The sequence below is a fragment of the Opisthocomus hoazin genome, chromosome 2 (genome assembly GCF_030867145.1).
Source record: "Opisthocomus hoazin isolate bOpiHoa1 chromosome 2, bOpiHoa1.hap1, whole genome shotgun sequence".
Taxonomy (NCBI): domain Eukaryota; kingdom Metazoa; phylum Chordata; class Aves; order Opisthocomiformes; family Opisthocomidae; genus Opisthocomus; species Opisthocomus hoazin.
Genome location: NC_134415.1, coordinates 16366970 through 16385170, shown reverse-complemented (window position 1 = coordinate 16385170; position 18201 = coordinate 16366970). Strand labels below are relative to the sequence as shown.

General features: G+C 39.2%; 1 protein-coding gene across 6 annotated transcripts in view; it reads right to left on the bottom strand.

Annotated features, from left to right (window-relative positions):
- The window catches only part of LTBP1 (latent transforming growth factor beta binding protein 1), a 211786-nt gene that overhangs the window by 179754 nt on the left and 13831 nt on the right, over window positions 1-18201 (bottom strand). For 5 of the 6 annotated variants that reach the window (XM_075412728.1, XM_075412731.1, XM_075412729.1 and 2 more), the window contains exon 3: window positions 15595-15883. The exons of the other annotated variant lie outside the window; for it this stretch is intronic. In XM_075412728.1, the coding sequence (XP_075268843.1) occupies window positions 15595-15883 (289 nt within the window). The remainder of the gene's footprint in view (window positions 1-15594; window positions 15884-18201) is intronic. 6 annotated transcript variants of the gene reach the window in all.

The following is an 18201-nucleotide window of genomic DNA, read 5'->3' as shown; positions in this document are numbered from 1 at the left end:
TATTAATTTGACAGTGGCATCAGTTCTACAACCATCCTTGTCCACCATGCAGAAACCCGAACAGAATCCATATGAAATTAGTAATTAAGATCAGAGTGTTCATCAATTGTACACTGTTTATACCTGATTGCTACCTTTTCCAGAAGCTTATACAGGTTATGAAATGTAAAATGGTCTAAGGAAAGCGCTCTCCCAGTATAAAACCCTCACAAAGGTAGGCCAGTCTAACTTTCAGCTCCCAGAAATTGTCACACTGTAAAAGTACTTTAAAAAGTACTTAAAGCTAAAGGAATTCTAGACGCAGACATTGCTGTCCAGAGGTGATCACTGAAGGTGATTACCAAAGTATTAACTTTGTTTCAAGGTGATTTGGGAGTGTGGTTCAAAAAGCAGTTGAACAGCATCCTGGGGGTGTGTGGAACCACAGAAAGACTTTTTTAAAAAAGTAAATTATAAAGATTGTAAATTTTCTAACTATGAAGCTGATGTAAAGACAGGAGTACTGCCTATAGCCTGTAAGTTTACAGCTTGGTTGACTGTTTCTTGTACCACAACTTCAAGTAGACTAATTCTTCAGAACTTCACATTCTTTGTGTTATAAAAATATTTTGGAATTGTGTACATTATATAGAGGCATTTACATTTTCTGTGTTATCGTGACCTTAGCAATTGAAAGGACAAGGGGCAATGATTTTAAATTGAAAGAGTGACTTAAGTAAGAAATTCTTTACGATGGAGGTGGTGAGACACTGGAACAGTTTGCCCAGAGAAGTTGTGGATGCCCCATCCCTGGAAGAGTTCAAGGTCAGGTTGGATGGGGCTTTGAGCAACCTGATCCAGTGAAAGGTGTCCCTGCCCATGGTGGGGGGGGTTGGATGAGACAATTTTTAAAGGTTCTTCCAACCTAAACCACTCTGTAATTCTGTGAAAGTGCCAAATGACAGTGCATTTGTCTCCTGCTCTGAAACTTGACGCTGGTTGCGAAGTTTGTACAAACAAGGTGCCAGAGAGGTCGACAGTTTCACTGCGTGGCTCAAAATGACATAGAGGACTTCAGAAGTGTCAGAAACTGTAACAGAGACAGCTCTAGGGAAGTTACAACTCCATTTAAAGCTTACTGGAACTAGGTTGATGGCACTTGCAAACTTCATAGGAGAATTTTTTGAATCGTAGACTGGGAAATAAAATATATAGCTCTGAATGATGCAGTCACACTTTTAGCAAAGCCAGCACACTCAAGTGAATAACAAAGCAAAAGTTGGTAACACTTAATCAAGTAACAGTGAGAAACTGAACAAACTGTATGCTTTTTAACAGAGCAGGCAACCAAACCAGAAGTACCTGAGCTTCTATAGGAAATATCACAAGTTCAAAAAATAAAACGGAGAAAGAATAACCAGCTTTATACAGAGATATTAGGAAGGAATCATTCCTACCTTGGGAAAGAAAAACTAATGGGACCATTGGAAAAAAATCCATGGAATATCCTGAATGTGAAACAGACTACCTGAGGGAGGAGTAATGCTACTTGTCAAAGAGTAGCCTCTCAAATTAGAACAGCAAATTAACCATATCAATCACTAACAGAGCATCTCGGTGAACTGTAATTTCCATGCAAAGTCGAGAAAACACAGCATTAGGACTATATTACTAGCTGCCTAAGATGGTGACAGCTACCATATCACTGAAGCTACAGAACACAGCAAACAACAGTAATATGAACTTTCAATTACCCTCAAAGAATAGCACAACAGTAAAACAAAACTTTTAGATGCAATTAACAATACCGTCATGGATCAGCTCTTCAGGAACCCAGAAGAAAAGAATGAAATCTTGTTTTGGTCTAACCTGTGTACAGGATCCAATTCAAATGTTACCACTGAAGAGATGCTGCAAGGATGAGCAAAGGGTTAACATCCTTGCAGGGGAAACAAAAGTCAACAATTCACTACAGCAGTTCATAGTTTCAAAACAGAATGAACGTAAAATGGAAGCTAGTCGAAAAAAAGTTAATGAGCTGAAAAACTGTCCAAAAGTCTTCAGAACCAACTAACCAAATTATTAAAGGAACACACAGAGAAGAAAAGGCCAGAGAAGAAAGTATCAATTAATTCTTCCCATCTGTGTTCATCGTGTGTCCTTCAAAATGAAAGACAGAGAAGGTGACAGAACAGACAGCCAGTCAACACCAAGAGGTCATTAGACCAGGTATATCTCACCCAGAACTTCTAAAAGTTAAGCAAGATTCTATTGTCTCTTATGTAGTATTCTGGGCACAACAGAACCCAATGGAGAAGAATATAGTAACTTTCATCCAGAAAAAAAACAAAAGGGTGGGCTTTTACTTTCCTTATCATTGATGAACATGTTTTTGATAGTTTGTTACAATCCACGCACAGTGCCTGGAGAGGTGTATCAAATACAGTGAGCTCTTTGAGACTGACTGGAATTTTGACTGAGCTGTTTTATCTCTCACTGTAATGAAGGTTGCTGTGCTGGCTTCCTAATATAGTTGAGTCATGGCTGAATGATAAGGGAGGGAGTGGAGGACTCTCCTACACAAGTTTGGTTGATGCTTCCATCACGTTAATTATGTGCTTAGGAGAGGAAATTGCACAACACTAGAGCCAGGCAACAATTTCCCTGATACTACTCCAACACTGACCACCCTTTTCTTACACCAAAGCTTTATTCAGGCAAGTGGTATTACACAGACACATAAAACCATAAGCCAACTGGCAGTTGCCATCACACAGATCAGCTTCCTCCTCCTGTCTGGAATAAGCTCTAGCTAGCCTGAGTTCTCAGTTGGCTCCCTGTAATTTAAGTTTCTGTATCAAATAGATATTCTATTTCTGTGAATCCTTTCCCATCAAAGATACTAATGAAAACTTTGAATATCCTCCAATGCCAGTCTGAGACCTTCATTCACTAGATGATGGCTCAAGTGTGGATGAAATGAGATTTTCACGCAAAGGTAGACTGTATCATCTCAGGAACATCAATAATCTAAATTGTAGGACACTGCAGCTGAACTCACTAATGTCTTGTGTGGCAGTCCAATGGTAATACTCTCTATTTTCAAAACTCTTTCCAAGACACCTCTGCTTTTCTGGTGGATAGAAGTCAATGTACTGGTGAGAGTTCACTGTGTATGCACAGTACTTGACATAGCCGGATGCTGTCTAGCTCCAGTCCATTGAAAAGAGTCTCTGCTGAACTCTGAACACAAGTAAACTGGACACTTGCAGCCCCAATGATGTCAGCCGAAACAGGTGTGGTAAAAATCACAAATGTTCATATCCAAAAGGTGTTACAAACAAGTCATAACAGACTGGTCTTTGTCCACTGTCAGGGTTTAACCCAGCAGCTGGGACCACACAGCCACTTGCTCACTCCTCCCCGCCTCAGTAGGATGGGGAAGAGAATAGATAGCAAGTAAAACTCATGCGTTGATATAGACAGTTTAATACGACAGCAAAGGAAATAATACTACCACTACTAGAATGTACAAAACAAGAGATACACAATACAATTTTTCTCACCACCTGACAACCAATTGTGGAGCCAGTCCCTGAACAGCAATTGCGGAACACGCAGAACTCACAGATTTCATGGAGCTCAAACTCACAGAAAAGTTTTCTGCCAGCCTGCCAACACCCATTTATATGCTGAGCATGATGTCTATGGGATGGAATATTTCCATTGGCCAGCTTGGGCTCGCTGCCTGGCGATGATCCCTCCCAGCTCCTGCACACCTGCTCATTGCCTGAATATGGGAAACCACTAAAAGTCCTTGATTTCTTAGCAACAACTAAAAACATCAGCGTATTATCAACATTCATCTCATGTCAAATCCAAAACAAGACAGCTACTGGGAGGAAAATTAACTCTATCCTAGCCCAAACCAAGACATCCACCAAAACACCACAGGCTTTCCTAAAGGCAGTTTGCCATAACAATCTGCCCACTTCTTGTAGGTCCTGTTAGTTCACAACGGTATCAAACAGCCAGCCTATTTTGTAATAAATTCATGTTTTGCTGCCTTTCATACCACAGTTAAGTAAGGCCATGGTCTTTGGGCTCAGGTCTGTTACAACCCAATTAACAGCAAGAATACTCAATCCAACAGAGGTAACCACAAATTATCTGTTAGCTTATGGACTAGCACTGAAGTGTGCACCAGCACCGTTCAGAAAGGACACCAGGACTGAGACTGATCTCATTGTCATCAAAAAATCATCCCCATGTTTGCTGCCAACACAAACAATCCCAGTCCTGGGGGAGACCAGCCATTCCAACTAAACAGTGACTTCAGCTCCTGCAGCCCGATGACTACATTCCCCTAGAATGATGAATGGAGGTGTTCTTGAGGGCTGACTCAGTGCCTGGCAGCACAAAGAGATGAGTAACTACCTTTGAACCAGTTTTTGTTCTAGCACACATACATCAATAGCACTGCCAAAGACTACAGAAGTGAGAATAGCTGCAGTATCAGAATCTCAAAACACTGGTCTCAAATTACCAATAGTTGATGCCAAAGATCCTTTGTGTATGTCTAGTGCTGCTGCAGCAATTAAGTTAACCATGTCCTCAACTGGCAGCTCAGAACCGCACTACCAGTCCCAAAACGCTTCTGACCTTCATTAGGAATAGCGTGAAGACACAAAACCCCAGCAGTGAAAAATCTAAACTCATATGCAGCCTCTATTTACCTAAGGAGACCTCTGTGCAGAATGCCCTGCCATAGTAAGAAAAAAAATGTTAATTACTGTTTTAGAATTTCTAGGATAACATAATTAAATAGCTATCTATATTAATATGTTTAAGTTTGGGATCAAGAAGACTGAAGATAGTTGATCTTTCTCAGAACAATTATTATAAAGTGCATACAAGACAGAGCATGAGAGAATGACAGCAGTGTCTTTTTTTAATCCAGAACAAACTTTTTAAAAACTTTAATAGCAAAGCAAGAAGAACTCCAACTCATTCACTATGAGGAAACTCAGCGAAGAATTAACTTGGCTAACAGGTAAAAACGTGTTCTGGAGAACAGATAAGGATGTCTAAGCCAGACAACAGCTGAGAGGAACTGCACAGGAGAAGTGCTGTGCCCCCTGTATCCTTGGTACAGACGTATAGCTGGCTGCTAATTCATCAGATGTCAGGTGATTAGCTCTAGGCAAGAAGTCTGAGCAGAAAAGGGGTATTAACAGTCACCCACAGCAGAAAGTGCCCAAGGATCAGCACTCAAGCATTGCCCCTTCTACACACCCTTAGTTATAGGCTTGGCAATTTGCTGCTGCTTGACTGTCCCCATGCCTGACCCTGCACATCATCAGAGCAGGCTGGGCTTGCGAGTAGAGCTGTGCCAGACCAGCAATTCATAGGGGGAGTGGGGAGAGAGAGGCAACGGATAGACCTGGACACAGGATGGGACACAACACATCAGGAGAAAGGCAAAATAAACATTCTGTAATTTTTCCTTTTCAGTTATTAGTTACAGGGCTAGAAGTCTAAGTCCCATTTTGGGAAAGTGTTGTGTTAAAAGAGGGTGTTGTGTCCCCTCCCCCACTAGTTGTACTGTGCTCCACAATAAAAGTTGAACAGGATGATTTCCAAATAATTTGGGATTGACTGTGACTAACTCATTTGTTTTTAATATTTGTATTAGTAACCTGCCTACTGAAGCCATAAGAGAATACAACAGAGCTCACATGTATTGATTTGTGTCCATCTGTCATGTAAGGGAGAAGGGCTTCACTTCAGCGTTTAATAGAAAGACAATTATACACAATGAACAAAATAGATGGTTCAAAAAATGTGCTGCCAATAAATGACATATTCCAGTGAATTCAAACCACCCTTTTCAAAATTCTGGCATTCTGCAACGTGAAAATAATCTTAAGTAGAAGGAAAAGCAAAGCTTGCCACCTACTGCCCAATGACATAATAGTACGTACTAGTATTGTCTATCTCCTTTTAACAGACCGTCTTGCCTTTGAAACTCATTTCCCTGACACAGAACACACAGAATTGCATCTTCAATTGTCTTTTTAATAAAACAGAAAACACAAAGCCAATGCACAGGATATCCAAAAGCAGTATTTTCCTTGAAACCAAATTTAAACTGCTTATAAAATCCCTGACAAGCCTAAAACATCATTTATCAAACTGACAAGGAATTCCTTTTAATATCCTCCAGTGGTGCTATGGGCTGTAATAAAGTCTTTCCTCAGCTGCATTTTTTTTTTATAGACAGTACTTTAAACTAAAAAAAAAAAAAAATATTACAACAGATAAAGCCTATCAGAAAAGATTTTGTTTTTCCTGTACCTAAGTCTGGAGAAGATATTTTTAAAGCTATAGATAGCATTAGTAACAAAACAGGGCTGTAATGAAGGCTGGTTTATTGCAAATACCTCCTTTGTCCTGGAAATGCCATGTTTTAACAACAGAAACTATACTACTTTTTGTTTCGAAGTACAGAGAAATTATCTTCAAATTACAGTGCTTCAGTAAGCTATTAGTCTGGAGCTATTTATCTTCATAACATAGCACATGTAAAGAGCCCTTTCTAAATAACAGTAGGTCCTTTGCTTAAAAAACTCAAGTAGACATGCTTCAATTGCCTACATAACTTCTGAGCAGCACACTTGCAGACTTATCTTCACATACAATGCTATCCATACAGACACTTCAAATTAGCCAATAGTCTACCTTCTAATTCTCCAACACCTGTCTCTAAAGCCCTATAAGATAATTCAGGAAAAATTTGCTAGAGGGAAATCAACAACGAATTACTGTAGAGTCTCTCTAACAGACTAGTGGCTGGTTACAAAGCCTCAATCAATATTCGAACAATAACATCAGGAGAAGATCCAGCTTTATCCAGCTGCCTAGCATGCTTCACCATTTACACTCATGTCTTAAATCCAGTCATACAAAAAGAATAAAGTACAAACCTGTCTCTCACCAGATACCGATGAACAGTAACACCCAAATGTCAAAATAAGAAGACATGAGTAATAAACTTCCTTGGAAGTGGTTAGATTAGCAACTAATTACACATTGTTTAAAACAATAGTTTTGGATTCCTGGAAGGAATTTATCAAAGTACAAGGATACATGTCATATGTAACTTTTATGCAGCTTCAGTAAAGTAGAAACTGCTTCTCAGGAGGAAAAAGTCTGATTCTCAGTGAAGTATTCAGACTCTAGCATGAAGAAGAAACTAAGCTTACTGGAGATGAAGTATATGTCTCTTGAGGTTTCTAAATCATGAGCAGAACAGGCTCTTCATAGATGAGAAATCAAGGAGACATTTGTAATTCATCAGACAGGCCCATTCCTGAAAATATGTCTGCCTTTGTCTAAGGCCAGCCCACATCATTCTCTGAATGAAGACTCTCAAAACATCTAGTTATCTGCTACACTAGCAAAATGCTAAGATTAGGTAAATCCCTTGAAGAGGGGTTCTTGGCGCCTTAGCTATCTGTTTAACAAGGTTATTAAGAATGAATTCTCAATATAGACTGGAGACATTAAGACAATACCAAAAGTTATACTAATACCCAGGACATACAAATCAGTTAATAGTTGCAGCTAGTTTTATTTTTAAAGGTCTGAAGATCAAATATTAAGCAGGATTCATGATACAAAAAACAAAAGGCAGACACATCTACAAACATAGTAAGCCTTTTCTTCAAGTTCAATATATCTAAAACAGAGAAAAACCTCCATGGTTCAGCAATCATTACAACACTAAACAAAAAGCACCTAGATTTTTCCAAACACAGAATACTGTTGAATCATATTCCCATAACTGAAATCAGTAGTAAACCCTATTCTCACTTGGATTTTCTTCCTTTGGAACTTAAAAGGTATAGATGTATTTTCACAATAGATACTAGTTTTCCAGATCAACCTACTGAGATCTATTGTCACAGCTCTAAAGGGTGGGGAATGAAAATGACATGAAAATTATTCCCATTAGCTTATTGATCATACACGCTCCAAGGGAAATGGCTACTTGCAATGTTGTTTTTTATTTCAGCTACATCCTATAATCACTACTGTTACACAGTAGTTTGCTTAGAGGAACAAACTTTAACCTGAGTGGGTTACTTTTACCTGCTTGGGTAAAAAGTCTCAGTCAAGTGTAAAATTGTTGCATAGTTGTTTCAGCATCACAAACATTTACTTTTAAAAAGGGTGCTCTATTAGCAAATGATCTGAAAGCCTAGGAAGACTGTCCGCCACATGACTGCAGAGTTATATCAAACCAAATTTTAACAATACAGATACTCCTTCCTGAAACTGAAGACACACTGCCATGCTGTCCATGAAAAGCTGTGCTCCTGCAGACCCCAGCAAGCCATTAGAAAGAAGTAAAGTTCTTCTGACTGTTTCCCAACAACTCCTGAAATAATTCCTTGATGATAAAAGGTAAGTGTCAATACCAGTACAATCAAAAAAAAAAAAAAAAACACAACAAAAAACCAACAACTAGAAAAGCCACACTGGAAGAGAACATACCAGCTTACAACACAGTAACAAATAACATTGAAAACTCCTTATTAAAGCCATCACTACACATTTCCATGCAAACACTGAATGGCCAGGCAGAGGTTTTTTAAGCCAGAAAAAAAACATTAAAAACACTGTGGTTTGGAGTGGTGGTTTATGGTCGTCTTTTCAATTAAGCTGAAAGCATCAGTATAGTTTTAGAAGTAATCTGCTTTCCTGAAAAGCAGTGGCAATGATTTCTACACAAATGGAGCGTGCCATAATTGTTATGTCTCTATTTTGCTGTTATTAACACACATTAGCATGAACACATTCCAGTACCACTCAGAGAAAATAACTTGATAAGTTAATTAAAAATTTGAGTTCACCTTGTGGAGCATGTTCAATTTGCTGTGATTTTGGGAGGGAAGGCTACACTGACATTCTCATAAGGAATGTGCCTTACAGGCCGATGTGGATAAGTGACCTGCATAAATGCTTTCCAAGTTGATTAGGAAGAAATCAATAACCCGAGGGATAATAGGATACACTATGGTTTCTTGCAGCAGGTCTCTAGTTAGAAGAATTGTGCAAAGACCTCAGAATCCACTCCAAGTAGCTCGCAATGGAAAATTAACTTTCCTGATTCTCCCTGGAGCCACCTTGCATTAGTGACCCTGTAACAAGTACACCATGAGTTCATTACACATTAGAAGCCTACACTGAAGGGATACAGTTGTCAGCTTAACACAGCAGACAGGCCAGTTTTCCACCTCTCCATAGTGGACACAAACCAGTGGGCTCAAGAACTACTGGAAAAATCTCACATCTGGCCACTGGAGTTAAATTTTGAAGCCTGAGAAGCAGTAACACCCTGATGTTGCAAAGCACATGGTGCCGATACAAGCTCACAGGACTTTGATTTCTTCTAAGAAAAGACCATCTAACAGCTATGGCACTGGGCTCTAGGAGGGCAGTACCTAGCAGCCCATGACTTACAGTGAAAAGCTCTGAAGCCCAAGGTAACAGTTTATGGTTGCATCTGAAAAGTGTAGCCATGGCTCACTTAAACGATTTGTTCAGACTTCTCTATACACTCAGTATTATCAAGTAAGTGGTTAGGTGTATCAGCCCTAAGCACACGTACATGCACGTGCCTAAGAACACAGATTAGACCTCCAGTTGCACCGAGAACAGGAAAAATCAGAGCTGAGAGTATTAATATGGAATATTTTGCCTAGAACAAAAAAAAATTTCCATCATCACTGGAATTATAGTTCAGTTGCTTCCAGCTCCCCTGTGTAGTCTAAGAGAAGAGATGGTGTCTCCTCCCGAAGAAAGAAGGCAGCATATGACACAAGTTCCTGGCTTTGAAGGGAAAGAGTATCACCAACATAGAGTGAAACTACAACTTTTGGAAGTTAAGAAGTCATCACAGACTTTCTAGTTTTAGATTGGATTAAAGTTCGTTTCACATTCTTTGCTTAGGTTTTGTTTGACTTCTGTGATGACATGACTAGCTCAGTGCATGAAAAGAGCATGATGAACCTGGACTGTAGCAAAGCATTTGACGCAGCTGTCTCCTCATGTAAAAAATAGTGAAATATGGGTAACTGGACTATAAAGTGGGTGCAAAAACCACCTGGCTGAATAGGTGGTATTTGGCGATTCAAAATCCAACTCACAGGATGTTAAGTGGGTAACTATATGCTTTCCTTAGAGATCAATACTGGGACCAATATTGTTCAACAACTTTATTAATAACCCATAGAAGGGGGAAAAAAATGCAGCCTCAGCAATTATACAGATGATTCCAATTTGGAGGAACGGTTGTTACACTGGAGGGCTGAGGAATTTTGACAGGCTGGAGGAATGGGCTCACAAAGTTCAAAGGCAAACACAAGGTCCTGTATCTGAGACACAGCAACTCTATACAACAGTGCAAGTTTGGCACTGAAACGGCCAGAAAACAGCCCTGCAAAAAGTGTTCTGGGGGTCCTGGTGGACAAGTTCAACATCATTCAGCAGCATGTCCCCACGGGAAGAATGTTAATTAATATATTAGGCTGCAGTCACAACAGCATCGCCAAGCAGCTCAAGGGAGTGACTATTCGCTCTGTCGGGCACTTGTGAGACTGCATCTCGAGTACTGTGTCCAGTTATGGTCTCCCCAAATCACGAAAGATACTGACACAGTGGAGCGAGTCCAGCAGAGGGCCACCAAGATTGTCAGGGACTGGAGCGCATAGCATACGGGGAGAGGTTGAGGGAGTTGAGTTTGTTCAGCCCTGAGAAAGAACAGCTCAAGGGGACAACTTTTCAATCTACAAATGCCTCTGGAGAATACATAAAGACAACTGAGCCAGACTTCTTAGAGACATACAGCAAAAAGACAAAGGGCAGTAATCAATATGCAACAATGGAAATTTCAACTAGATAAAGAGTTACTTTTTGTTCTGAGGGTGGTCAACAGAAGCCCGGAGATTGTGCAAGATCTCCAACCTTGCAGTCCTGAAAAATTAAGCTCAAACACAAAGCCCTGAGCAACCTCTTACAGGTGATCACGCTTTAAGTGGAGGATAGGACCAGACTGGCTCTAATTCCAACTTAAATTTTTCTATGCTTCTAACACCAACACTACGCCAGTCCTTGCTTTCCTTAAAAAGAGTTTCCTTTTTTAAAAAAAAAGTCAAGGTCTTTTTGTACACAAGTCCAATCTTCCATCAAGAACAGTTCAAATGCTCTTCTAACTCAAAAATAGTAATGTTTCACTTGCTCTGTACATCTTTAGTACAAAAATTTATCATAATGGTGATAAAAATGGATGTCATCCAGAAATATTTACTCTCACACTAGCTATTAACCTACAAAAAATATTTCTCTAATCTTTTTGTGGACTATCACCTGTCAGTCATAATATAAAGCAATCTTAGAGCCACATGTTCAAAAAAATAAGTTACATATAGTCAAAGATACAAAAAACTAGTATGCAGGACAAGAAATAGCTAAAATAGCAGTTTTTTACTTTGCAGTAAACCTCAGCCAAGAGTTTGTACAACACTAAGTCAATCTTTACAAATTATTTTACACATATATGTAAGTCTGTAACTTACAATTATAGATTATACAGAAAATATATTCTATTTTCAGTTACAACTGTCGTACATAACTGATTTCAACAGGCACAACAGCACGCACAATTCTTGGCCAGTTTTTGGGTTTTTTTTCAATCTAAATTCACACTAATCTCATACATGTCTTTATTAAATTAGTGAAAAATCAAGGAACTATTGGAAAAAATCCTACATCCTTGAACAGAAAGAAAAAACACAGTTTTAAGTCACAGGTTGCTAGGTTCACTAAAACTAGCACGTGATATGCCTGCCTGTACTACCATGGGACTAGACCCAGTGATCGAGTAATACAGGTTTGGAGGGGACCTCTTAGAAAACATTTCTGGGTACATCAGACACATCAGTAACCCCAACCAAATTTGTCACAAAGTCTGTGCATTCACCTCTTCTTTGATGAGCTTTGTTTTGCTCAATGCAAAAGCAAACTTTCAAATTTCATCAACAACTGCCTCCAAAAGAGGCTGAAGGAGCAATGAAGTGACACTTCAATGTATTATTGAGCTCCAGCTGGTTGATGCTGTATTCCTGGTGATCATTTCAAAAACTGCACTAGAAAGTACCCTTTAAAAAAAAAATCTGCCCCCACAGCTGGTAAACGCAGAAAATCCAGCTGTTGGAGCTATGCTGTTGCCAACAAATGAGAGAACGAGATGTGAAAGGGACACCCGGAGTTACTGGAGCGCTATCACAGGAATTCAGGACCACAAAGCATGCCTGTTACTGAGACCAGAATTCCCAGCAGGTTCTAGTAAGAAGCAGATTTTTGTTTCCGAGACACCACTTGTGTTTAATTACAGCCATCTATATCTTTTGCTGACATTCTTCCGAGATGAGACCTTGTACCTGATAGTATCCATCTTCAGCCCAGGGCTATGACAGACTTTGCTAGTGCCAAGTGCCTGTGTTCTAAATCCAGCATATTCCAGGAAATCAATCTCTCTCCAGGTTTCCTTCTGTTCAGCACCATATAACTTCAAAAAAAAAAAAAGATCTCTGGGAAGAAATAAATTAATTTCCTGCTTCCCTAAATATCATTACCACCATCATCCTAAGAAAAGATATAAGAACACATCTCAATGACTGAAGCTGGAAAAGTTATATTCATATACAAAGTAGAAAGAAAATTGACAGAAGATGGCAAAACAGAAGCACTGTAGAGACAAGCCTCCTCTAAAAGCTTATTTTGGTGTTCCAGGTTAGGCTCTGCCCTGACTCTCACCAGTCCTTGACAGCTCTGCATAGCAGCAGTGTCTAGATTAGCATACTGATCACACTGACAACGGACGATTCCATTCCTGCCATATCCTTCCCTATGTTTCTAGGAGTGAGAACAGAAAAAAGCCATTCCAAAAATACCTGGGCAGCCTCACGCAACATGAGATCACAAGACATTATTCAAAGAGGAACTAAAGCAGGAACTAGCCCGTTCACTCTGCACCAATGGTAGAGACCTAATCTCCAGACGGATCTTCCAATCCTGTAAAATTTCCTAACCGTCTACATGAGAACTATAGCTAGCACTCATTTCAACAGTTGTATCTGAACACCCACCATCTTCTGTTGCACTTTATATGACTGCTTTGGTTTATGAAACAGCCTGTTTCCTCTCCACCTCCTGCTCCTATGTCTGGCTCTGGTTGTAGGCTGGCTTTCTCATGACTCCAAAGACTCAGTTTTCCATTTTCCTACTCTATTATTGAGCTGGCTGAAATATATTTATCTTCATGTGATCTCAAAGACTAACAGTCCTGTCTACCTGGAAAGATCTCTTTACATCTAGGAGAAAACCCTTAGGTTGAGAAGCCTCACATGAACAACAAAGCCCACCTGAGTTAACATTGCTTATGGAAGCATGCAGAGGCACTTTGGATAGCAAACAACATATGACTGGCTTTGTTAGTCTGAGTTGCTTCCTCTAGATCTGGGATGTTGTCTCACGCAAGCAAGAGGAGAGACTTCAGTGAAGCATGACATGCTATAGATACTCTCTAGAAACACTGATCATCATAGCCTGGCAACTATCACAGTAGCATAGAAGAATACCAGTTTATCATCTTGTCTTTTCGTATCAGATGAGCCCTTTATCCCTGGCCTCTTCTCTTCCAGGAATAATAGAAAAGTAAGTCTTCTCTAGAGGCATCTACAAGCCTTCTAAGCGCAGTGTCAGAGTGTCTGGAAGACGATAGATTTTTTTTTCAGGCAAGAACAAACTGCATTCTTTTCTTACCATTTTTTTCCCATTTTTTTCAAGTATTTTTTACTACCCGGTTTGGATAACTGGTCTTTCTCACATGAGGAAGACGAATTCCTTGAGAATGCTTCTGTGTGGAGGAAGGGAAAAAGAAAAAGAAAGATACGCAGTACACTCTACAGGAATCAGTACTGATAAGACAGGAATTGTCTGGCCTCTGTGCCGATTTGCTGTACTGCACTTTGTGGGGCTAAGCAGAGAAGCCAGGTGCTGAGGATTAGCAGTCCTGCTGGTCTGGATGGGAGGAAGCAGGAAAAAGCCTGCTGATTTTACTAGTAATTTCCCCTTCATATTAGTCACTCCAGTAACCCTTTCTTCACTGATAAGAATGCAACTGGTCTTAGAGTATTATAAAATATTAAAATCAGGTAGCAATTTCTCTGTCCTTTCAGACTGTGCATGTATTTGTTCCTAAAGCCCACTCTGCCCCACCTTCTACCTTTCTCAAAGAAAATACTGGCTTAGGGTTTAGAACTCCAAGGGAATGCAGGTAAATTCCTCTTCCTATTGCACAAGACACGTATAAACCCAGTTTTGCTTGTGGATCCACAGTTAGATGAACTAGGCAAACAGTAAAAGGAATTGGAGGGGTTTAGGAGAAAAGAACCTGATAAAGAGGTTACCAGACAGCACCAAACATCATTGGCAGTGCCCAGTGATCTCTCTTCTCAGGTGCAGCTTTGGAGAGGGGTGGCAGGATGTACTTTGTCGGGAGCATATATCTACTCAAGTACAGACTTCTACAATCACACACAGCCCTTCCAGGTTCATTTTTATAGCTTTGGGCACAGGAAGGCAGAATTTATTTCCCAGTTCTGATTATCTTGCTCTGGAGGCTAGAAGCAAGACAGACTGCAGCCTGCTCACAGCTAAAAAGAGAAACACCTGTTACAGAACAGAAACACTTTTTTTCAGTCACTTCACCTGAAACTGGAAGGACAGTAGTTGCTGCAGATGCCTAAAACTGTCCACATTCAACTTGATTGCCACCTTCCTGTGCACCTCCCTCCCCCCATATCAAATGCAGCCCCGAAACAAGTTAAGGTCAGACACATTAACAGAAACAAAATTATAATTAGAGAAATTTCAGGCTCACTTGAAGTATTTAAACTAATGAAAATAATATCAAAGCCTGGTTAAGTCACCAACCACTAAAGAGGCAGAGAAAAAAGAAAAAAAATCCAACAAGAGAGGTGTTTCCTTGCTACCTATGACAGGCAGAAACAATTCTGAACCTCAAACATAAGCAAGCAGAAGTATCCGTTGTAGTAAAACTATACACACTCATTTTAAAAGAGAAAATATAATGCAAATGGAAGAAAAAAACCAGAATGTAACACAAGCACCAAATCTTACTCTCTTCAGTTATGCAAAGTGTTGAAATTCTATGCCAGACTCTGTTCTGGGCTAAACATAAGAAGTCACTAGTGTAAATTAAGAAAAACTCCTCCAAAATTATTACAGCATTGTCATTTAAGGAAAATAAAGTTGACTGATATTGAGGGATATTCTGTTCAGGCGAGGAGATCTGGCTCATCAGTAACATAAGTTTAAAAATCTACTGAAGTCTGACAGTTAAAACAAAAAGTTCTAAAAAAATCTGTAAGTATTCCAAGTACCATTATTTCAAACCACTTGCAAGGAACAATATTTTATAAATCTAATATAGTGGACTTCTTTGAAAGCAAAGAAAACACTTACTGTGGTTGCATTTGCTGAGGTAACCCAACAGGAGGCTTCTGCTTGATGGTGAAGGCCATCTGAGCCATAGGGCCAACCTTCGGTGGGACCTGCACCTTCTGAGAGAAGGTCTGCTGAACAGCCTGCTGGGGTATGGGCCACGGGGGAACAACAGGGCTCCGGCCTCCACTGGAAGATGTGTCTTGCATGACTGTATCCTCACAGGAATTACCTTTTGTTCCTGGTTTACACACACAAAGCTGAGGTCGCAGGCACATCCCTCCATTTTGGCACGGTGGTGCACAGTTAGCTAAGAAAAGACATTTCAAAAAGTACCTGTGAAATAAAGTATGAAAGAAAATGCAAACACCCCCCCCACCCGGCAATAAAAAAAAAAATTTTAATTGCTAATGTTAATTGGAGTAGGAGGAAACGACATTGCTAAGCTCCACAAGATAGCACAGAAGTTGGTATAGCTTTTACTGCATTCCTACATAAGACATGCACAACATTTGAACAACTTCAAAAACTAAAATGCTGGTGAGCTAAAAAATAGGAAATGCCTAAACTAAATCAAGAAATACAGCATTATTCCAAATCTTCCAGTTAGCAGCCTTTTATACTCTCCTTCCCTGCATCCTCCCTCCCCATACTTCAACCACCAAATTGCATCCAATTAAACAATATTACGCAGATTACAGAATTTTACTACTGATCCAGGTTTGGATTAATTCTGTTACTATTTAAAATCACAAATCCTCCATAGGTACCTTCTTAGTCACGTTACAGATGATCAAAAAGATGCAGAGAAGCATGAAATGATTCAACCCTTCCCCCCTAAAGCCCAAATTAAATTCCCTCCTATATCACCACCGTAATAACATAAGAGACACAGAAACTGCTACTACTAAGACAGAGCTATACCTAGGGGTTGCATTCTTTGAAGAAACAGAGATGCTTGTGATTATCCTGAACTAGCTTCCGTACATTCTTTGTACCACCAGTGAAAATGGATCAGATTCTTCATAAGACATTTCAGATACCTGCCTTCAGACAGGATTAATTACACTGCTTGCTTTGCTCTATCCACTGGCTATACAGGGAGTCTGAATAACCAGCCTAGACTCAACACCCAGCTTGTAGACCTAGTTAATGCAGGTTCAATTCCATTCTGAATAACCCAGAAACTTTGAGAAGCAAAACTCACAAAAAAAAAAGCTGTTGCTGATCATAGGTATACATAACACTGCAAAGGTATGCCTAATTTGAGGATTTATTTGGGATGCTTTAACTTACAATGCTATTGTATTTAGAGAATGTTAAAATAACACAAAGATGGCAAAATAAATTAATTCTCCTACCCAGAGGATACAGCTTAACAGTAAAATATGATTCTAATTAAAATAGCTATCAATATAATTTCATTAGTCCCATTAGAGATGGCATACAATTAAGAATTTGTAAGAACTACTGCTAAGCTACTTTGCTCCTTCAAACTAAGCATATTTTCAAGACTGTTAAAGATCTTTTAACATACAAAAAATGATATGCCAGATTGTAAAGTCTAAACTTCACTAAAGTAGGTCAGGTAAGATAATTTCTTAAACCATAACATGTGATTCTGCACCATATTCAGGTATATACAATTACACAATAATTTTTTTTTTTAAAAAGTCAGTCAGTCCACAGCCCTGATCCAAATAAATTGGAGTACTTGGCACTTCATTTAATACATACTTTTATATATAAAAACAAACACACAAGCATACATATGACAATTTATTAGGATGGGGCTGTGTTAATTTGGAGGACTAATATGTCAACTGATAATACCATATGATAAAGATGTATCATGTATACCACTTGTACACGACACCAGAACTGCAGTACAACTTTAACCTGAGCATTGCATGAGGTTTTTCTCACATATACTTTTCCCTTCCATATGTTGTTCAGCAACTTTTCTCCTTTTCAATACTACTTAGCTGAGCTAGCTTAATTGCATAATATGCATCTCCATGGCAACAAAAAAGTAATCATTTGCTGACTTCTATTTCTGTTTACTTTTGGGACTATGTTTCGTCTTTGCTGAAAGACTGAAGAACATTTTCACTGTAAACTTGAGAGGGGATTTACAACAAGCATGTGTTGTAATATACAAGCCAACCCACTCTCACGCCTTGCTTTCGAGACCTAGATTTCACTAAGAACAGTAAAAATTTACTTATATGCACATGACTAATTATCTCTTTGGAAAGTAGATTAAGGAGCCTTAAATTCCAATTAAGTTTCACTGGCTTTGGAGAGACTCTTAGACAGAACAGAGACCCCATCATCCAGGTCATCTGTAGAAAATGTGCAAAGATCACAGAGAAACAGTTTAGGCACAGTTGGGAGTGCCTTAGAAAAATATCACATTAAAAGTTTCTGTAAAAAAAAAAAAATCAGGATATTCAAGAGTTGCATTTTTACAACTCTAAAAACATATTCATACTGAACATTACTTCTGTAGATTTATGGACATGCATCTATATTAACTTCCAGGCTTCTCAACCGCATATTTAAAAAATAAAAATCAAACACAAAAGTAAGCTAACAAGACCAGCTCAAAAGTCAATAGAACAAAAT